This window comes from Hyperolius riggenbachi, chromosome 11, assembly GCF_040937935.1.
Source record: "Hyperolius riggenbachi isolate aHypRig1 chromosome 11, aHypRig1.pri, whole genome shotgun sequence".
Classification (NCBI taxonomy): domain Eukaryota; kingdom Metazoa; phylum Chordata; class Amphibia; order Anura; family Hyperoliidae; genus Hyperolius; species Hyperolius riggenbachi.
Window position 1 is genome coordinate 171,768,681 of NC_090656.1, and position 23,779 is coordinate 171,792,459.

General features: G+C 40.7%; 1 protein-coding gene across 6 annotated transcripts in view; it reads left to right on the forward strand.

Annotated features, from left to right (window-relative positions):
* Positions 1–23,779, forward strand: part of LOC137539254 (cytochrome P450 2D17-like) — a 130,846-nt gene that overhangs the window by 31,362 nt on the left and 75,705 nt on the right. For 2 of the 6 annotated variants that reach the window (XM_068261806.1, XM_068261807.1), the window contains exon 1: positions 5,017–5,178. The exons of 3 other annotated variants lie outside the window; for them this stretch is intronic. In XM_068261806.1, the coding sequence (XP_068117907.1) occupies positions 5,017–5,178 (162 nt within the window). Of the gene's footprint in view, positions 1–5,016; positions 5,179–5,811; positions 5,902–23,779 lie in introns of those variants that run through there. One more of the 6 variants, XM_068261809.1, reaches the window with a different exon arrangement.

Below are 23,779 nucleotides of genomic sequence, written 5' to 3' on the forward strand. Positions count from 1 at the left end.
CGGGAGATCTGGGCTGCACAGGACGCTATCCGTCCTGTGCAGCCAGTGACGGGACGTCCCCTGTCACATGGCGGCGATCCCCGGCCGCTGATTGGCCGGGGATCGCCGATCTGCCTTACGGCGCTGCTGCGCAGCAGCGCCGTACAAATGTAAACAAAGCGGATTATTTCCGCTTGTGTTTACATTTAGCCTGCGAGCCGCCATCGGCGGCCCGCAGGCTATTCACGGAGCCCCCCGCCGTGAATTGACAGGAAGAAGCCGCTCGCACGAGCGGCTGCTTCCTGATTAATCAGCCTGCAGCTGGCGACGCAGTACTGCGTCGCTGGTCCTGCAGCTGCCACTTTGCCGACGCACGGTATAAGCGTGCGGTCGGCAAGTGGTTAAATAGTTTTATAAGGGGTTTGTAGGGTAAATGAGGCATGTATCATCATTATTTTGCAAAGGGGAACACTAATTGATGATGTGGGGACTTCAAATTCCCCCCCCCCCCCCCAAAAAAAAATGGCTGTCAATTAACTAATGGGTTCCAGACAGCGGTCGTGCAGCCCACATTGTGTCCAAAGTCCAACCGCACAACTGGGACATGACGGTTTTCAGCCAAGACACCTCCAAAAAATTATGCAGCAATTGTGTTTTGGGTTAAATATAGGTGGTATCAGTGGCCTGTGGCACCCTGGCCTGGCGGTGGGAGTTGCACAGGCAGCAGGAGCAGGGCAATGCAGCAGCAGCAGGTGTAACGTGTGCCAGGAGCATGCCGGACGTTGGATGTGGCACTTGCCAAGTGTCACGTGGCACGTGTCACGTGGCATTTGGCACGTGTCACGTGACAAGTGCCACATGACACGTGGCAAGTGCCGAGTGACAGTCAGACAGCAGAGGAGAAGACACTAGTGCACACTAACACATTAATGATTTAACAATAGTGTAGTGATAGTGAAGGTGTTAATCACTGAGCTTATCACTGTGTACAGCCCTTGGCCCAGCAGCACTGCAGCTATGCAGCACACACTCTAACTGTCACACTATGAGACATGAATAAAGCTAATTAACGATTACTATAGAGTAGTGAAGGGGTTAATCACTGAACAGCTTTAGGTTTATAACTGTATACAGGCAGCCCTTGGTAGGCCACCAGCACTGGAGCATGTCTCTCAGGAAGCATTCAGCAAGCCAGGACAATCTGTCTCATTATGGCAGCCCTCCTTATTATACAAGGGGGGCTGGCCAGTGCTCCTTTCTGTGATTGGGTGCCAGGGCTTAGGCTGGGAGGCCTCTGTTTGGCTCAATGAGGTCAGGTGGGGCTGGCCAGGGTTCCCCTCTGTGATTGGTCGCTAGGGCTTCTGCTGGGAGCCCTCTGATTGGCTCCAGGACGTCATCACCTTAGTTACAGTATTTCGGATCCGGATATCCGGGTCATGCGTCAAACTATCCGCAGATAGCTATCCGGTTTTGGGCCCAACTATCTGGAATCCGGATCCGGCCGGATAGCGTAAAAATGGTCGGATATCCGGGTTACCCGGATATCCGGAATCTGGATTAGCATCCCTGCCCATAGCCGCTATTTATATGGACACCCAAATTTCCTGTGAAAAAAAATAGACCCACGGGAGTCTCTATTTGAACTTTTCACTGTTAACTAATGATTGCATTTTTAAAATTAAAAGATGCTTAATCCTAAACTAATATGAATAAATATTGTTATTAATTAATAAAAAGCATGAGAAAAAATTTGTAAGGGTTCACACACACTTGACATGATTTTACCCTCAGCAAGGGATACGTGGTAGTTTAGGGCTACATGCTGTAATAATGTAAGAAGCATGGTAATAATTGCTGATAAAAGTCACATGTGCAGTGTGGTTACAAAGTATGACACATGACTGCAATACAGAGCGTGCTGATTACTCGGTTACCCATACATGTCATCAGCTTCCTCTTGCCTGGCTGTTACCTACTTTCTAGCAAATGAAAGCTGCTTACGTTATTATTATTGTGGGAGGACTGATTACTCAGTCTGCACATAAACACCATCTGAGCAGAGTTGCTATACTGTATGTAGTTACATTACTGAGTGACCATTCGTTGCAGTTTCTCTATGTGAAGCTGTTTCATACAATCATTATTACAAGTAAACTATAGAACTTTATTGAAAGACCTCACAAACTTGAGCCAGCTTCTGCTGCTTTTTGCTGTCATTAATTATCTGAGACATAAAATTAAATGTTTATCTACTACTCTTAGACCCTGTTTAAACTTTGAAACCTCGATTTTTCATTACTATTTACCACGATTTAAGGGCGATTGTGTTTTGTAATTCTCCTTCTAGTGAATGAGAATCGCAACACAATTACTGGAAAAATGCTGCATGCAGTACGTTTGCGACTGGTGGAAATTAAATTGCTAATGTGCCACAATCACCGCAGTGTGAATAATCCCAGAGGATCGCAGCCAGTCAGCAAAGCGTGAATTGAGGGCTGAAAATGTCTGAGTGTGAATGAGGCATTTAAAAAATTACACAAACTCTTGGAGCTGGATCCATTCACAGAATGGGCCTCAGTGGAGTTGTGTACTGGTGTCACAGGTTGTGTACATTACAGGTGATGTCCAGGGGAGGACTGGGAATTTTTATCTAGAGGGACAAACTTAAAGAGACACTGAAGCGAAAAAAAAAATGATGATATTATGATTTGTATGTGTAGCACAGCTAGGAAATAAAACATTAAGATCAGATACATCAGTCTAATTGTTTCCAGTACAGGAAGAGTTGAGAAACTCCACTTGTTATCTCTATGCAAACAAGCCATTAAGCTCTCCGACTAAGTCTTAGTCGTGGAGAGGGCTGTTATCTGACTTTTATTATCTCAACTGTAAGTGAACTGTTTACTTTTTCTCTGCTAGAGGAGAGGTAATTACTTCACAGACTGCTCTGAAAGACTCATTTTGAATGCTGAGTGTTGTGTAATCTGCACATATTATAGAATGATGCAATGTTAGAAAAAACACTATATACCTGAAAATAAAAGTATGAGAATATTTTCTTTGCTGCTAATCTTCTAGTAATTATTCATAGTACACAACCAATTCACTATATCATATTTTTTTTTCGCTTCAGTGTCTCTTTAACCAAGTGGCCCTTGGAGAGAGGTGATGGGGAAGGAGGCAAGCCAAAAAAAAGTAGATGGAACCACAGGGGACTTTGTTGCTCCTACATTGTATGCACTCAGTGGTGACATTAGGGAGTTGCTGTAAGTGCAGACTGCACCAGGTGTCACCAACAGAAGGGGTGACGCCAAGCTCCAGGCTAGAGGAGTAAAGCTATGTAAATATATACCTTTTTAACTAAAATAATATTATTGGTTTTGTTTAGCCTGGTGAGGTTTGAGGTTCATTGGGTGACACTAACTCTAGTGACGCATCTATATCCATCTACTTTTTATGCAATGAAATCTTCAAGCAAGCAGACATACCGGGAGTGCGGGTCATTTTCGGCAAAAAATTGAGGTTTGGGCAGGCAGCCCTTAATCTACACGCCCAGGTGTATAGGTCCGTACACACGTTGGACTGGAGTCAACGACGGGTCCGTCGTTGCCTCCCGCTGGGTGGGCGTTCCAATGACAGCCTGGCGTGTGTACGCACTGTCGGCAGACTGATACGGCTGTTTCTGAGCGATCCGGATCGTTGCCTCCAGTCCGACGTGTGTACGGACCTTTTGCATATCATGCTCCAGGCAGGGGTCTAGCAGAGCGATCTTTTCTTCATGTCACAAGTGTTAAATATAGTGTGACAAAGTTCCAGTGCCCTAGCTTTTACTGTGCTCACCAGTCCGCATCCTGTTGTGCCTGAACTTCCTCCAGAATATGTTACAGTATTGATATCAAGTCCACATCACAAGCAGGGTTGATTCTGGCATTATTAATTTCAGGTGTATTTTGGGATTCTCGCTAAGACACCAACTGATTCCTTTATTTCCACAGAGCAATTACTGTTGTAAAGAGTAAACAACTTATATACCAAACATCAGAATAGCCCTGTAGTGCTGGAGCAGAGGAGGTCCAAAAAAAAAATGCAAAACTGGGTATTGATACAATGTAATATTGTAAAGTTGCTGGTAACTATGAGCCAAGGGAGCCAAGAGTAAACTAATACACACAAAGGTGGGTTACTTATGTGAAAGCATACCGATAATAAATATAATACCGGTATATGCGCCGCTAAGAGGAAACCTGGCAAATGCATTCAGGACCAGAACTGTAGGGAAGAATCAGGTTGCCCTTGTGTAATCAAGCCAAGAGAAGGGTACATGCTCGGACAAGCACAAGTACTACTATTAAAAGGCGTGAACTGAAAAAAATGATGTGGCCATACCTGGAGCTTCTTCAAGTCGCCCATAATCTTAGTGGCCTCCAACCTTGCCGGCCAATAGCCACCAGTGCTGCTTTGGTGGTAAAGGAGCAAAATATACATTACCAGCATTTTATGAATACCACCTTTGTAGAACCATTGTCAAGCAGCAATGATGAAATAGTACATCCCAAGTAGGAGGTCACAGTGTAAATAAAAGCATGGGGCTCCCACAGGATTTGATAACTTAAAGGGTTCAGTAATGAAATAACTGAGGGGCAAAAGCAATGATGATAATTAACCATACACTTCATGCCATCCTTTTGCACACCCTGAAATAGTGTGTATCCCTGGATGAGAAACCGAGAACCGTATATAAACTAACAGAAAAAAATTAGACTTTGCCATTTCAGTGCATACATGCTTCATGGTGCTATGCAACAAGCATAGGAAAAGCTCTTATCTTCCAAGGCTCACAGGCATACAAAACATTTCTTACAGAAAACACGTGAGTGATTACATAAAGCAGCACTAAAAGAATTCTCTAACAATAACTTACCAATACACGTTTTACAACTAAGCTGTATCTGTGGTTAGGGAGGGGCACTAAGCAGTCTGTACATTATATAATGTCCAGGCATCAGAGTTCTCACATCATCATACTCTCCAGCTATTATGGATACCAGCATTGTTTTGCTGTTGGGCTTCATCCTCCTGGTACTTCTACGATGGATGTCTTCACGACCAAAAGATTTCCCACCTGGTCCTCTAGCGCTGCCTGTGTTGGGCAATATTCTGCAGATAAACTTCTCCAGTCCCCTGGTGGATTTTAAAGAGGTGAGAATACATGCACATATTTAAATGCCTAAATTGCTAGAAAACTATAGTAATGCTGCCACCAACAGGGAGATATTTATCTTAAAGCTGAACTGTAGCCAAAGAATATTATTTTACCCTTTGTATGTAGCTGTTATTACCTATAGTATGTCTGTGTAATAAAGGAACTCTTGCATCTGCAAAATTGCTTTTGCATAAAGAGGAAAGGACTAAGATGCTGAGAAATTGTTGTTTTGCAGGGCCTCTTCAGCCTGTTACAGCATTCACCAGCATTAAAGGACACCTGAACTAAGAGGGATACAGAGGCTGCCATATGTTTTTTATTTCCTGTAAGCAATACCAATTGCCTGGCAATCCTGCTGATCTCCGTTGCTTCCTAATTGTCTGAATCACACACCTGAAACAAGCATGCTGCTAATTCAATTCGACTTCAATCTGAAACATCTGATCTTCATGCATGTTCAGGTTTAGGGATGTCAATCCTTTGGAGAACTCATGTAATCAATTTAACCAGCTGATAGATTTGTAGGGTTCTTCTGATTTGCGGTGATGACTTCCTGGTTTAACACATAACCAGCAAATCAGAGCCTTACAAATCTATCAGCTGATCGAACTGATCACATGCTTCTCCTAAGCATCACCATCCCTATTCAGGGTCTATCACTAAAAGAATTAGAGGCAGAGGATCAGCAGGATATCCAGGCAATTTGCATTGTTTAAAAGGTTAAAAACATGTTAACCTCCATATTACTCTCAATTCAGGTGTCCTTTAGGGCCAATTTTCATTTGTCTTGCATCTGATTTTGTGCACATTTTTAATGCCAAATTTTGTATCTGATTTTTTTCATCTCCATAGCAACATGACATTACTGTGACTTCATAGCAAATAGGAAGAAATATGGGAAAATGAATATGATAATTTGCATAAAAAAAAACGTAAAAATACACTTTTACATGCGGGACCATATGCAGGGCAGTGCATGGTGTGGAAATCTGCAGCATGCAGTCCATATTTTTCTGCATTGTAACGCATTTGAAACAGGCATTTAATTTAAACAACTTCCTTTAGCTGCATTACTTTAACTGTTAGATGCGACAATTCACATGGCACAGGGCTGGCGATTGTTTAACTCATGCATAATACAGTTTAACTGCAGTGCTGGGCATATATTAACTCTCCTTGCAGTACTAGAAGGAAAATCTCAGGCAAACGTGCTCAATCGGGTGTGTGGCGGTAAAGGCGTGCAATAATTGCAAACATCAAGTGCGTCATGAAATCCGCATCCCCCCAGATGTTGGATAGACCTTCCCCAGTGCCCATACATTAATACTTTACCTACTGTAGTTAAAACCTGGGGATGCTTTAACTTCGTTTAATTGTCAGTTAGTGTTAGGGCTCTTCCAAGGAGGCACATCATCGTCGTGGAAGAGTCTTGTATTGAACAATCTCTGCACAGGCTGTTTTTGAAGCCAATGTCCTCCTTTGCTGTATCTGTTTCGAATGCAAGTTGTGTAAGTTGCCCATGTTTGGGCTCTGCACTAGAGTTGGGCCGAACGGTTCGCCGGCGAACGTGGTTCGCGCGAACGTAGGTGGTTCGCGTGCGGGTACCGCACGCGAACGTTTTGCGGAAGAAGTTCGGTTCGCCCCATAATGCACCTGAGGGTCAACTTTGACCCTCTACATCACAGTCAGCAGGCCCAGTGTAGCCAATTAGGCTACACTAGCCCCTGGAGCCCCACCCCCCCTTATATAAGGCAGGCAGCGGCGGCCATTACGGCCACTCGTGTGCCTGCATTAGTGAGAGTAGGGCGAGCTGCTGCAGTCTCTCATATAGGGAAAGATTAGTTAGGCTTAACTTCTTCCTGGCTGCATACCTGTTCTGTTCAGTGAGCCCTCAGCCCACTGCATACCTGTACTGTGATCCTGCCACTGCATACCTGTTCAGTGATCCTGCCACTGCATACCTGTTCTGTGAACCCACCCACCACCACTGCATACCTGTTCAGTGATCCTGCCACTGCATACCTGTTCTGTTCAGTGAGCCCTCAGCCCACTGCATACCTGTACTGTGATCCTGCCACTCCATACCTGTTCAGTGATCCTGCCACTGCATACCTGTACTGTGATCCTGCCACTGCATACCTGTTCAGTGATCCTGCCACTGCATACCTGTTCTGTGAACCCACCCACCACCACTGCATACCTGTTCAGTGATCCTGCCACTGCATACCTGTTCTGTTCAGTGAGCCCTCAGCCCACTGCATACCTGTACTGTGATCCTGCCACTCCATACCTGTTCAGTGATCCTGCCACTGCATACCTGTTCTGTTCAGTGAGCCCTCAGCCCACTGCATACCTGTACTGTGATCCTGCCACTGCATACCTGTTCAGTGATCCTGCCACTGCATACCTGTTCAGTGATCCTGCCACTGCATACCTGTTCAGTGATCCTGCCACTGCATACCTGTTCAGTGATCCTGCCACTGCATACCTGTTCAGTGATCCTGCCACTGCATACCTGTTCTGTGAACCCGCCACTGTATACCTGTTCTGTTCAGTGGACCCGCCACTGTATACCTGTTCTGTGAACCCGCCACTGTATACCTGTTTAGTGAACACGCCACTGCATACCTGTTGTGTTCAGTGAACCTGCCACTGCATACCTGTTCTGTGAACCCGCCACTGTATACCTGTTCTGTTCAGTGGACCCGCCACTGTATACCTGTTCTGTTCAGTGGACCCGCCACTGTATACCTGTTCAGTGAACCCGCCACTGCATACCTGTTGTGTTCAGTGAACCTGCCACTGCATACCTGTTCTGTGAACCCGCCACTGTATACCTGTTCTGTTCAGTGGACCCCCCACTGTATACCTGTTCAGTGATCCTGCCACTGCATACCTGTTCTGTGAACCCGCCACTGTATACCTGTTCTGTTCAGTGGACCCGCCACTGTATACCTGTTTAGTGAACACGCCACTGCATACCTGTTGTGTTCAGTGAACCTGCCACTGCATACCTGTTCTGTGAACCCGCCACTGTATACCTGTTCTGTTCAGTGGACCCGCCACTGTATACTGCGGGCAGCTGCAACAACAAAAGAAAAGGCATGTACATGCGCCCATTCCCCTTCGTGATCATTACCTTGCCGTGGTGAAGGGGCTTGCGTATCACAATGAAGCAATGACCGGCGCCTAGATGAGTGTCTCGGGGGGCACACAAAAGATAATAAGGTCGTTGCTTCATTGTGGTCAGACCAAATTTGATCAGCTGGACAGTCACTGTTCTGTCATTCAGCTACATCAGCCAGGCCGACCATATGGGCTGTAAAGCCACCAAAACCTGCACTCTCGCCATGGTGCGCACCAGTCCAGCACGGCCGTCACTACACAAACAGCTGTTTGCGGTGCGTTACACGGTGAGTTTGGTGTGTCAGTGTGAAGCAGTACTGTTAAATAGAAGCTTTTATGAATTTTTCCAAGCAAATGTCTTTGTTCTCCAGTCAGAGATAGGCGTTGAACAAAAATCACCTTTTAATGAGGTTCATTGTTTCAGCTTATAAATATACAAAGTCCATAGTACAAGTCTTCTAAGTAAAATAAAAGAGTTATTAAAGATCTTAAATAAAATAAGAATTAAATAAAGTTTCTTTGTCTTGAAATGTTTGTGAGAATAGTAGGACTTAGATGTGTGTGCCTCAGTCCAAAGTTCATCTAAGCATGACCAGCGTGTGTGTGCTAGCTCAACCCCCCTTCTCCTTATTTAAATAACAACCGAACTTCTGACGTCTCACATTCCAAGCTGCCTTCTGATTGGTTGATTCAAATGATACTTAGTTCTATTTGCTAACACATATAAGCTTATACTAAACAAATGTACTCATTATAATCTATCTACTCATTACTAACTATATATATGTTCTTACATATAACTCACTATTCTAAAGATGCTATAGTTATTGTACAAATACATTCTTGTTAGAATTCTTGGGTAACTCCTATTCAAGGTTTGAAAGAGAGTTAAACAGGCTGCTTTGTCCAGTGCTGGCAAAGGAATTTCCCATCCTCCAACCCTCAATAATAGAAGCCAGATGGCTAGCTACCTTGTGGGGGAGACAGTATCTCCTGTTACCATGGGGGGTTGGAGTGGCATAACAACTTTTAAGACAGAGAAATGATGACAAAGATTCTTGTACTAGACTGGAAGCAAAACCATATCTCCACAATCCCTGGTTCACCTTACAATATTTCCAAATGGGAGATTACTTCCACTAATTAAATAACCTCAGACATAAGTCTAATCAACAGGATCCTTGTCAATTAAACTTTATTAAAATATAATATTTCATATCTCCCCCTTGAAAATATTATAATATTTTAAAATCATACATAATTCCCATTCACGTCACATTCGTATCCATTCATACTGGTCTATGAAGATTTGGCAAAGCTCCTCTATCTCCAAGATCTCTGTCCACATTAATCAATTGTCTTAATTTCCTTTGAATTATAGTTCTGATATACAATTCCATTTCCCTAATTTCTATTTTGATTAGTCTATAAAATTTCCTAATTCTAAATGCTAAAAGTATTTGACATATAATACAAAATATTATTATAATAAACAAAAGGAATATAGGATGTAATAATAAATTTCCTGCAGCCGATAACACTGAAGTATTCCCTAAAGTTCTTATCGATTTTTTCAAACTATTCCAAAAAGACGTACTAGAAAATGTGATAAAATCATGTTCTACATTTTCCAATATTCCTTGCTGATGGTTAAATTTAATTTCTGCCGCATGCAACTCTTTAGTCAGGGTTAACAACAATCCTTTGTCTTTAATTATTTCTTGTGTCCATTTATCCCAGGGAAATTCATTTATTTGTGAGACATTATATTGTATAGGGAGACTATCAACATCTTCAGATATCAAAGATGTGATATTAATTCTTAAATCATTTAAACTAACTGCATTTATGTCCCCTTCTATACAGTACAAACCTCTAACTAACTTTTCTGAATGAACACACGATTTAAAATGCCCTTTAACCATTTCTTCACTGGACATTACTTGAAAACATATCTTTCTTTGTTCCACGTGTGTGATTAGATCAGTGTGAGTGTTAACCCTTTCAATCCTTGCAGTACACAGACTCTGATTGTGATAACATGAATGATAAATAGGTTTTCCCTGATTAGGCAAACAAATAACCTTTGATTGAAAATGCAAACACGATGATAAATCTAATTGATCAACATTATCACTGTTTTCATCCATGGCAAAATCATTATAAAACATTTGATAATACAATAATTGTGTATTACTCACTGGAACCCCTAATATAGTCACAGGCACTAAAATTTGTTCTTTCCCCGCTATTGGTATCATTGATGTACTAATGCATTCATACTGATTGCATCCGTACCATTTATTAATCCACAAATCTATATGATTTAACGCATATTTATATTTCTTAGGTAAATTTCGTAGTATTCCTAGAGGTGTTATTCCTCCTTGGAAAGCCTGTGCTATAATTTTAAAATTTGTTGAATATTCAGTTTGGGTTTCCAAACATATCCTTGCCAACTGTGATTTCTGTTCACTATCAATCAACATTAAAGCTATATCTTGCAAATGTGATACAGAAGAACCTAATACAGATGCAGTTTGTATTATCATATGCTCCATCAATTGGTTTATATTCCTTTGCACCTTTAATCCTTTACCTCCTAACAAACCCACTGTTTCCAAATCAGATTTCAAAGTTTTTACATCCAAGCTGTTAGTTATGGCACCAATGGTTCCTGCGCCTCCTAAAATACCTTCTATAATACCTCGTTTGTTCCTAGGGAAAGTTTCAAAACTATTTTCAAACCATTGTTCCATTCCATGTATCGAATTTGCAAGATAATTTTGGCATATTGGATATCTTGTGGAAACTTGAAATATTAAACTTCCAAACAATTATCACAAATCTACCTTCTCTTAACAATGGCTTGGTCTGGAAATGATTGAATTGAAAAGGACTTGCCTTGTAGAATTTTTTATCATTACAAATGGTCCTTTCAGGAGATTTTACTATGATTTGAGTCATATCACATTTAGTAGGAAATCCTTGTAAACTAATACAACATTTATAGGTTCCATTATCCTCCATAGCCACTTCATTTAAAGAATAAACCAATTTAGAATGTATCCATTTTACACTACCTTTAGCACCTTGATTAATCACATGGATATTACCCTTATAAAAATTTCCTAGAAATTCATTATTTTTACTCCATGTTAAAGTTGCATTTGGAGGTAACAATACACTAGTATTGCATATCAATTGTATATCCTTATATCCTTCTCTGATTTCTAAAGAACGTGGCATAACTTTAATCTCTGGATACTCTATATTTGTCACGGTCAAATTAATTTTTATATTTGCTACTACATCTCCTCTGGATATTTGAAATCTCCAAAATCTATTAATATCTCCTTCAGCATCACTTTTAATGGCATTACTATCAGGAAATAAGAATACCATTACACCTTCGGACAATAAAACATCCTTTTCCCCATTTTCCCCTTTCATATACTCACTTCCAGTTCCTTTAGTAAAATTTCCAGACCAAACTGCTGAGTCATTGCCCTTGATTTGTACATACCAGAAATTAAATTCAGTTAAACTACAATTCATATTTCCTGTTATTTCATTATGGATATATTGTCCTGTCAATTTAGTGAATACATTTCTAGATTCTATCACTGCTTGGACACCTATATTTGTGTTATGTTGGAAAAACAATTGTAAACAACAATCATTATCTGACCCTAGGCAAAAACATCCTACAATGTCATTTGTGGTATCTACAGTGCTTTCTTTAAAAAACTCTTCATAAGAATAGCCTTTTCCTCTGGATAGTGTCTTTTCCTTCATCGAAACTTCAGAGTTTAAGTTTGTTTCTTCAGCTTGCACTGTCACTGTCAAACAATGGATCACCGAAGTCATCAAAGTCACATAAAAAATAAACATCAAGAAAACGTCTGTTGCTTTGTCTTTCAAGGCATCCCCCTTTAATCCATTCTTTGGATTAATCTTCTTCCATTTGGATTTATGCCCAGACATGATACCTGCAAAACAAATGCAGCATCATTATTTTGTAACATACAATTTGCATTGATCTACATGAACCCACATTTCCTGCTGCCTACGAATATTTTTAGCAGAGATCTGAGGTCTCTTAATTTTAATCATCACTTGGCCCAATGTATCAATAATTTCAAAAGGACCTTCCCAATTACTGTGCCATGGTCCTGGTTTTTTAAACATTTTGACCATCACTAATGCCCCTTTCACAAATTTTGAATTATGAGGTGGCACCATTTTCTGCATATGAGATGCAGCATGTGGCAAAATTGCATTCAAATTTTCCTGCAACAACTGTAACCATTTAGTTTTTTCTATAGCCTCTCTCTGTGGAGTAGACAATCTTGGCTCCTGAGGAAACAAAAGTGGCATTTTCCTTCCTGTCATCAACTCAAAAGGAGTGTATTTAGTAGTTGCATTAGGAGTGCTCCTAATACCCATCAAAACAAAAGGAATGGCATCTACCCAAGTATTTCCTTTTTCCATTAGCATTTTAGCAATTCTTTGTTTAATTGTCCTATTCATCCTTTCCACAATGCCTGCTGACTGTGGGTGATAAGGCACATGGAATTGTTGCTTAATTCCCATGATATTACACATTGCTTGCATCACTTTTCCTGTAAAATGTGTACCTCTATCACTGGATAATTTTTGTGGAATTCCCCATGTTGCAAACACATGACTGACTAGAGCCCTAGCCGTACTCAATGCATCATCTTTTCTCAAGGGAATAACTTCTACCCATTTTGAAAAAACATCAACCACTACCAATGCATATCTCAAACCTTGTTTACCCATAGGCAATGGACCTATAAAATCAATTTGCAATGTAGACCAAGGACCATCTGCAGGTGGAGTTCTCTGCAGAGGTGGTTTCTGTCCTTTTGGCCTGGGATTTATCTGTGCACAAATCAAACATGATTGAACTACATTCTGCACTGTTTCTTCCATTTTCTCCCAATAGAACTTCTCCTTCAAAACTTCTAGCAACTTTTCCTGGCCCAAATGTCCCAAACTACTATGATTGAATTTAACAAATTCCACTTGTAAATGTTTGGGAATTACTGGATACAGAATTCCTCTCAATTCGTAAAACAACATTTGATCCTTGCAAACAAAAGGAGATTTAGGATCTGTCATTTGAGCCACTAAAGAAGGATCTTTAGCCTGCTCTGCTGCAAAAGATACCTTTGTGACATCATCATCTTTTCTGACAGCTGCGACAATCAATTTAGACTTTTCCTGTTCTATCTCTACGCCTCTCATTGCTGCTTCTTTGGCCAACATATCTGCCAAATTATTACCTTCAGACAACTCACTATCATCTTTCCTGTGAGCGGGAACCTTTATAATCGCATAAGCTAAAGGATTTCTTTCTGCAATCTCGATAATCGATTGTAACATGTCTTTATACACAAGAGCCTTGTTAGATGAATCTACAAAACCTCTTCTCTTCCAGATTGGCAAATAATCTAGCAATGAACGTGTCAACCAAGAACAATCAGTGTAAATCACTAAAGGATTCTTATTCTCCTTTTCATCCAATTCCAGCACTGTTTTGACAGCTTGCAATTCTGCTCTTTGTGCTGAGTAATGACCAGGTAATTTATGCTGAATCGCATAACCTCTCTTAGGATACCAGATCGCATAGCCGGTACAATACTTCCCATCAACTTGATGTCTCGAACCATCTACAAACACTGGTTCATCAGACCTTTGCTCCTCCCGCCGGAAGAGAGAAGGAAAAGTTTCTGAACCCTCACAAGGACATACATGTTCTTGCCCTTGATACTCCATAAGTTGAGGAAGAATGTACTTAGCATTGTGATCTACCTGGATTTGTTTTGTCGACAAAGCTAATAACCACTGATTGAATCTTTGGTTAGTCACGCCTGGCAAATTCCTCTCTAGCAAAAGTTTCAAAGTAGAATGGGGAGTCTGCAAAATAATGTTATTAAATCCCACAATATGTTCAGTTGCCTTCACTGCATAATAAACTCCCAGCAGATGTCTGACACAAACATCAAATCCTTTTTCCACAGGTGTCAACAGTCTAGAGAAATATCCCAATATTCTCCAGTTTCCACTTTGTTTTTGTAAAAGAACCACTGATATGGACACATCTGAAACATGCACTTGAATAGCAAAACTAGCCTCTGGTGACTTATCAATTGTTGCTAGTGCTGGTGCATTTTGCAAAGCCTTTTTCAAATTTTCAAATGCCTGCATGTGTCGATCTTCCCATGGGCCAAAACAATCTTTACTTTCTCCTTGCAACAATTCATACAAAACCGCTGCTTTTTCAGCAAAGCCTTCTATGAATTCTCGCGAGTAATTTACAAGACCAAGGAATTGTCTCAGTGCTTTGTGATTGGTTGGAATGGGAAGTGACATGACTGCTTTAACCCTTTCCTGCAATGGCTGTCTTACACCATGGGCTATTTTCACTCCCAAGAATTCCACTTCAGTTTTCAAAAGTTTTACCTTGCTGGTATTTAATTTCAGACCTGCTTCTGACAAAATCATGAACAATTCATCTAGCAGTTGCAAATGCTCACTCTCTGTCTCACTAAAAAGTAAAATATCATCGATGTAGGATATAATACAATCTGGCCTCGAAAATTTTGACAAAACCTTTGTCATCGCTTGACAGAAAATTGAACTTGAAGAATGAAAACCTTGAGGCAGACGTGTAAATACAAATTGTTCGTTGTTGTAACTAAAAGCGAATTTGTATTGACAACTTCTTGCCAATTTAATGGAGAAGTATCCATTGGCTATGTCCAGACTTGAAAAGTATTTGGCATTAGCTGACAATTTTGACATGACATCAGGCGTGCTGGAAACTATCGTCGTAATGTTTGGAGTATATTTATTAAGCATACGTAAGTCCAACAGAAATCTATACGTTTGATCGCGCTTGACAATACTCCAAACCGGAAAATTACATACAGAATTTGCCTTTCTTATAACGCCTTGATCTAATAGATCTTTAATTAGTTTCCCGATCGGTTCAATCGCATCTGGCGGCAATTTGTACTGCTTTTGAGGGGGAGGATCTCTGCCCTCAATATTCACTACAACATCTTTCATAGTCCCCACTTCACTTCGAAACTGAGCCCATAACTGAGGATACCTTTGTATGACAGCTGTCAAACTTGGATTGTCATCCACCTCAGGCCATTTACGACAGGTGGTTTTGACTTCTGTCATGCAAATGCTACTCACTTCATGGAAATCGTTAGGGTCTAGCAACACAGGTTTACGGTTGATAGAATCTTTCCAAATTACTGCATTGCCCAGGTCCAAAACCCAGCCTCTTTTCGTCATTTCATCCGATCCAATTATCGATTCCGCCCCTTTGTAATGCCAAATATCAATTTCAGTCTGCACATAACCTGGAATTTCAAAAGACACATTTTTGCACAAAGTAGCTCTGTTTCCTGTTTTCCCGTCAAAGCCCACAACTGCGCATGTATTTGCCCCAGGCTGTAATGGCAAATCTTTTGTTGTGACACTGATCTGAGCGCCTGTGTCTAGCAAAAATAGAAACTCCTCCCCCTGTAAAATAGCTTTTACAAATGGTCTTCCGCAATTGTCTAAAAACAAAGGTGCTACAAATTCCAAATTCCTGATCGGTTTAACCTCTGCTAGTCATGGAGTTTTTAACAACCCCACTGACTGAAACCTGTCATTATCATCATTACCATCATAGCTGATCTTGATTTCATGTAACTGTTTGATCAGAGGTGCATATGGTGAAGATGCCTGAACTTCTACCTCTGCAGCAGGAGCAGAAGGTTTGGATTGAAAATTGACCAATCCATTTTCTTTGCCAAAGTTCTTCCGCATTTGCACATCATTCAAAAATCTATAACATTTCCATTTAATGTGTCCAGGCTTATTGCAATAATAACAAACCATTGGAGATCTTTGGTATGACTGCTTCTCCTTCTCATTCCTGCAGGGGGCAGCATCAGCTGGTTTTGTAGAAGAGACCTTACCCAAATCTCCTCCCTGCATTTCAACATTTTTATTAGCAGAAATTTTAGCTTTGATATTCTTAGTTCTGATCTGCCTGCGGATTTTGTCAATGAACGCAGCTATTTGATTCAGATTCTCTTTTTCTACCGCTATAGTAGCTGAGATGGGATCTAAATACTGAAATTTCTTAACAAAAGCTTTCCTTAAAGCTGAATCTGACTCATCCTCTACTGTAAACAACATGTTATATATCTTTAAGAATTTCTGTTTGAACTCAAAAGGATCAGTTTCAAGAGTAGCCTTTAATGACTCTAACAACTCCAAATTTGGAACTTCATCTCCTGTCATGAACTTTAATAACTGTCTGAGTCTATCATCCTCAGTGTGGTGTCTTTCATCACCTCCAGCTGACAAAATAACACTTGGTTCTAAACGTTTACTCATGTGACTAGGTAACCACAAACGGAACACAGTATTTTTCTGTAATTGAGACAAATTAAAACGGTCCGTGAAATCTTCAAATATCGTAATCAATTCCACGGCATCCAAACTTTTATTAAAAGGTGGAAGCATCTTAAATATCTTCATCAACTGATCATGTATTTTTAATTTTAATTTTCTAGCTCTATCTAGCATTTCTTTTTTAATTAATTCCCTGTGAGTAAGCTCTTCTTCTTTATCCTCTTTACTTTCAGCATTCATGCTGCTGTCACCCTCAACACATGTCAATGGATCTGGAAATACATGCTGTTTACTAGGACAACCACTAGGTGGAGCCCTTAATGGAGAAACTATTGGGTCTGTGTCTATTCCAGATTTAGTCACCACAAAAATATTTTTTCTCTGCATTTCTAGCATTTGCTGTGTCCTCAATTCTAATTGCTTCTCCAATTCTTCTAAATATGCTGCTAAAATGTCACAGTTTGGACATCCCACTAACTCTTGCTGAACCGTACAAATCTGAGATGCAGATTGCACATCTGTGGCAACTTGCGACTCCTTTGCCTCACCAATAATCAAAGAATTAAACATCTGTACTAACTTCATCACATTTTTCGTTTTCTTTTTAATCTTACACAAAGTAAATCTAGAAGAATCTATTTCTTCATTAGCAGCCATGCATTGGCTATACATAGAAATCCACAACTCAGAATCTTTAGTACATGTCCCTAAATCCTTAAACACCAAATCACTCTTCTCTGCGGAAAAATTAATAAAATCCATACTTATCAGACTCTAGTCGATGGCCTCTGGAAAACCGTCACTTTAAGCCTCTGTAGATTCTCTTGGAAAACTTCCAACACTTTCAGAGATAGGAAGATTTTTTCCCGCCAAAATCAAAGTTAAAAAAAAAATGAATAAAAATTCTTCCAAATATCAATCTTCCCCCGTGATGAAAGTGAAACTATTGTTTTCCAAGTCCTTTGTTGGCTCGCCACTATGTTAAATAGAAGCTTTTATGAATTTTTCCAAGCAAATGTCTTTGTTCTCCAGTCAGAGATAGGCGTTGAACAAAAATCACCTTTTAATGAGGTTTATTGTTTCAGCTTATAAATATACAAAGTCCATAGTACAAGTCTTCTAAGTAAAATAAAAGAGTTATTAAAGATCTTAAATAAAATAAGAATTAAATAAAGTTTCTTTGTCTTGAAATGTTTGTGAGAATAGTAGGACTTAGATGTGTGTGCCTCAGTCCAAAGTTCATCTAAGCATGACCAGCGTGTGTGTGCTAGCTCAACCCCCCTTCTCCTTATTTAAATAACAACCGAACTTCTGACGTCTCACATTCCAAGCTGCCTTCTGATTGGTTGATTCAAATGATACTTAGTTCTATTTGCTAACACATATAAGCTTATACTAAACAAATGTACTCATTATAATCTATCTACTCATTACTAACTATATATATGTTCTTACATATAACTCACTATTCTAAAGATGCTATAGTTATTGTACAAATACATTCTTGTTAGAATTCTTGGGTAACTCCTATTCAAGGTTTGAAAGAGAGTTAAACAGGCTGCTTTGTCCAGTGCTGGCAAAGGAATTTCCCATCCTCCAACCCTCAATAATAGAAGCCAGATGGCTAGCTACCTTGTGGGGGAGACAGTATCTCCTGTTACCATGGGGGGTTGGAGTGGCATAACAACTTTTAAGACAGAGAAATGATGACAAAGATTCTTGTACTAGACTGGAAGCAAAACCATATCTCCACAATCCCTGGTTCACCTTACAATATTTCCAAATGGGAGATTACTTCCACTAATTAAATAACCTCAGACATAAGTCTAATCAACAGGATCCTTGTCAATTAAACTTTATCAAAATATAATATTTCATATCTCCCCCTTGAAAATATTATAATATTTTAAAATCATACATAATTCCCATTCACGTCACATTCGTATCCATTCATACTGGTCTATGAAGATTTGGCAAAGCTCCTCTATCTCCAAAATCTCTGTCCACATTAATCAATTGTCTTAATTTCCTTTGAATTATAGTTCTGATATACAATTCCATTTCCCTAATTTCTATTTTGATTAGTCTATAAAATTTCCTAATTCTAAATGCTAAAAGTATTTGACATATAATACAAAATATTATTATAATAAACAAAAGGAATATAGGATGTAATAATAAATTTCCTGCAGCCGATAACACTGAAGTATTCCCTAAAGTTCTTATCGATTTTTTCAAACTATTCCAAAAAGACGTACTAGAAAATGTGACACTACCTGATTGATGTATACACATGCAAGATGTTTTAAAGCACTTTAGGCCTGTCATTTAGCATTCAATGTGATTTCTGCCCTTAAAACGCTGCTTTGCGTCAAATCCAGATTTTTCCCGGGGACTTTTGGCGTGTATCCCACTCCGCCATGCCCCCCTCCAGGTGTTAGACCCCTTGAAACATCTTTTCCATCACTTTTGTGGCCAGCATAATTATTTATTTTTTTTCAAAGTTCGCATCCCCATTGAAGTCTATTGCGGTTCGCGAACTTTAACACGAACCGAACCTTCCGCGGAAGTTCGCGAACCCGGTTCGCGAACCGAAAATCGGAGGTTCGGCCCAACTCTACTCTGCACATCTATGCAGATGATCAATTCAGTTGCAGCTTATATTTAAAAGCGTTGACATTTCCTCCTGTTGTACAAAAAATGTAAGTATACTTGTGGCTAGCTGCATTCATGTATATCAGTTTGCATTCAATTTATTTAGATTAGGGATTATTGCATAGTTTATATCTGATTTGCATTCAAGGTGTGTATAAGTCCCTGGGGGGCTCTGCACATCTCTGTTGGTTTAATTTCATTTGCAGGCTAGGAGCGCTGCCTATTTCTTGCTGTTCTTTGGGAAAAAATGTGTAGACCATTTAACTATGTTTAATTGTCAGTTAGTGTTAGGTCTCTTCCGAGTGCGCATGTCATCATCGTGGAAGAGTCTAGAGTCTAGTATTGATTTGTACACAGGCTGTTTTTTTAATTGACACTGAAACAAAAAAAATATATGATATAATGAATTGGTTGTGTAGTACAGGTAATTACTAGAACATTAGTCGCAAAGAAAATATTCTCATATTTTTATTTTCAGTTATACAGTTTTTTTTATAACATCACATCATTCTCTAGTATTTGCAGTTTACACACTAGTCAGTTCAAAAGTTCACTAGCCTGCTCTGTAAAATCATCCTTCTAGATCTGTCATCAGCATTTGACACTGTCGACCACACTCTACTCCTACAAATCCTTTCTTCTATAGGAATAAAGGACCTCGCTCTCTCCTGGATATCTTCCTACCTCTCTGGAAGGTCTTTCACTGTCTCTTATTCAGATCAGGCTTCCTTTTCACATCCTCTGTCTGTAGGGGTACCTCAAGGCTCTGTCCTCGGCCCCCTCCTCTTTTCCATCTACATGCACGGTCTTGGTAACTTGATCAACTCATTTGGTTTTCAATACCACCTATATGCTGATGATACACAACTGTACCTCTCGGCCCCAGACCTTAGCTCCCTCCTCACACAGGTTCCCGACTGCCTGTCCACCATATCCTCTTTCATGTCCTCTCGCTTCTTAACCACTTCACCACTGAGGGGCAGGGCTGGGACAAGGTCCACAATCAACAGAGGCTGAGCTGCCCAAGTGCGCCCCCCCCCCCCCTGCTCCGTAAGCTTACTGCGCATGTGCAGCTCTCTGATGACTGAGTGAGCAGTAAGCTTACAAAGATCAAACACATTGAATCCAACACAGGAGATGTCAGTGCTATAGAAATACATAATAATAATATGGTAGGATATTAGACTATGACTATGGTAGGATTAGATTGTAAGCTCCTCTGAGGACAGTCAGTGACATGACTATATACTCTGTATACAGTACTGCTGCAGAAGATGTCAGTGTTATATAAATACATAATATGGTAGGACACATTACACTATGGTAGGATTAGATTGTGAGCTCCTCTGGGGACAGTCAGTGACATGAATATGTACTCTGTATAGTGCTGCAGAACATGTCAATGTTATATAAATACATAATAATGTGAATATGGTAGGACATTAGACTATGGTTATGGCAGGATTAGATTGTGAGCTCCTCTGAGGCCAGTCAGTGACATGACTATGTACTCTGTAATGTGCTGCAGAAGATGTCGGTGCTATATAAATACATAAATAACATGGTAGGACATTAGACAATGGCTATGGTAGGATTAGAATGTGAGCTTCTCTGAGGACAGTCAGTGACATGACTATGTACTCTGTAAAGTGCTGCAGGAGATGTCAGTGCTATATAAATACATAATAATAATATGGCAGGACATTAGACTATGACTATGGTAGGATTAGAGTGTGAGCTCCTCTGAGGACAGTCAGTGACATGACTATGTACTCTGTAAAGTGCTGCAGAACATGTCAGTGCTATATAAATACATATTAATATGGTAGAGACTTTTTACACTATAACTATGGTAGGATTACAGTTTAAGCTCTGAGAATAATCAGCAATATTGCTATGTACTCTTCAAAGTGCTATGGAGGGCATCATCACTATATAAATACTTAAAGTGGCCATTAATTATACAATTCTCCAGATGATTGATCGTCTGATTTGATAACATTGATCAGAAACGATCTTTCGGACCCACTAATGAAAGAAAAGCTGCTATCCAATTTGCTCAGATTAATGGAATTGATACTTTTTTGGATCGATTCCATCAATTTGATCGAATTAGATATACCAGCAAGCTGTCATTAGTGGTCTAGGATGACTGATTGTCCGGAAAATTGTATCGGTAGTGGCCACTTTAAAGCGGACCTGAACTTCCTCTCTGCTCTAAAAGATAGGCAACAGTATAATAACCTTTAAAGAAAAAAATTTCGATGTTACAGCTGATACAAATCCTGCAATAAATCTGCAGTGTGTCTACTTCCTGCTTTCATGGAAGCAGACATTGCTAATATCCTCAGCTTTTAAATGAGCTTATATGTCTTATCTGCCATGGCAATCAGGAGGCACAGGGGTGAGATCAAACTACAACTTGTGATTAGTCACAGATGAGGGGGAATTAGACAGGCTAAACTCTCTAAATACATACAGGGTGCATTTCTCTGTTTTCCTTTGTCCTTGGGGGGAGGTTAAAGGGGTTCTGTGGTGGTGTCCTGGGGTTAAATACAGACACTTACCTGGGGCTTCTATCAGCCCCCTGTAGCAGTAGTGTCCCACGCAGTCCTCCTCCGATCCGCCATTCTCCGCCGCCGGCTCCAGTCCAGCGTGGCACGCTTTCAACTGCGGCTGGGCGCCAATGGCCGCGCGCCTGCTCGCTTCCGCCGGCATCATCAAAAGCTTACTGCGCAGGCGCAGTACGAGAAACCTTTGTACTGCACCTGCGCAGTAAGCTTCCACTGACACGAACGAGAGCCCGCATTATTCGTCTGTCGTCAGACGAATAATTGCCCGGAGCCGGCGGGGGAGAACGGTGGATCGGAGGAGGACGGTGTGGGACATTACTGCTACAGGGGGCTGATAGAAGCCCCAGGTAAGTGTGTTTTTATCCCCAGGACACCCCCACAGAATATAGCCTGATGCCGGAGAAATAGAGTGATAGGGAATGGGAGAGGGGCAGGGGAGTTGGTGACATAGAAGCCAGCATTATCACACACCTGACACAGCACATAGTCACTCCCCCCTGTGCTCTCCTTTGCCCAGCTCTGGGGTGTTAAAAAGCTGCAGTTATTCCTGTAATCTTAAAACCTCGATATACTCATGCAGCAGCTTCAGGGACAGGGAAGGAGAGAGAGAGAGAGAGAGAGCTCAGCTGAGTGTTTCCTGTAGTGCACAAACAAGGCAGCATTAGGGAAACTGATCTATCATGCAAGCACCAGGAACACAGGCAGTGTGTGGGCTGGAGAAGAGCAGAATCATGTGTGCATATTCTGGTCTGAACATACCTCTCCCTGCAGTGTCTCTCCCCCCTTCCCCCGCATAGCTATCTCTTCTCTTCCAGTCTTCATTGTAGAATGTAGATCGAAATGCCCGGGTTACAGTGCTCAGCCCCGCCCCTCAGTCAGTGTCACATGAAGAAGAGAGGAGGGGAGGGGCGCTCTCTATACACACGCAGCCAGGAAAGACTGGGGACAGCGAGCAGCAGAAAGCTGATTATATACAGCTCATCTGTTCTGCTCGTCTTCCCCAGCAGCCAGCCAGCACTGCAGCCAGCAAAGTGGTGAGTGCAGCATACACAGCGGGGGTAGTGGGCGGCAAGCCAAGCCAGGCAATACACAGACCTGCTCCTTGCGCCCCTCCCACACAGCAGTGAGCTCCGCCCCGAGGCTCCAGCCTCCTGAGCCTATGTGTCGGCCCGGCCCTGCTGAGGGGTTTTACCCCCTGACCACCAGAGCACTTTTCACCTTTCAGCGCTCCTTCCATTCATTCGTCTATAACTTTATCATTACTTATCGCAATGACATGAACTATATCTTGTTTTTTCCGCCACCAATTAGGCTTTCTTTAGGTGAGACATTATGCCAAGAATTATTTTATTCTAAATGTGTTTTAATGGGAAAATAGGAAAAAATTTGGGAAAAAATTTATTATTTTTCAGTTTTCGGCCATTATAGTTTTTAAATAATGCATGCTACTGTAATTAAAACCCATGAAATGTATTTGCTCTTTTGTCCTGGTTATAAAACCATTTAAATTATGTCCCTATCACAATGTTTGGCGCCAATATTTTATTTGGAAATAAAGGTGCATTTTTTTCAGTTTTGCGTCCATCCCTAATTACAAGCCCATAGTTTATAAAGTAACAGTGTTGTACCCTCCTGACATAAATATTTAAAAAGTTCAGTCCCTAAGGTAACTATTTATGTATTTTTTTTTTATTGTACATTTTTTAATTTTTTTTTAATTACAAAAAAAATAAAATTGGGAGTGTGGGAGGTAATGATTTAATTTTTTGTGTAAAAGTAATTTATTTGT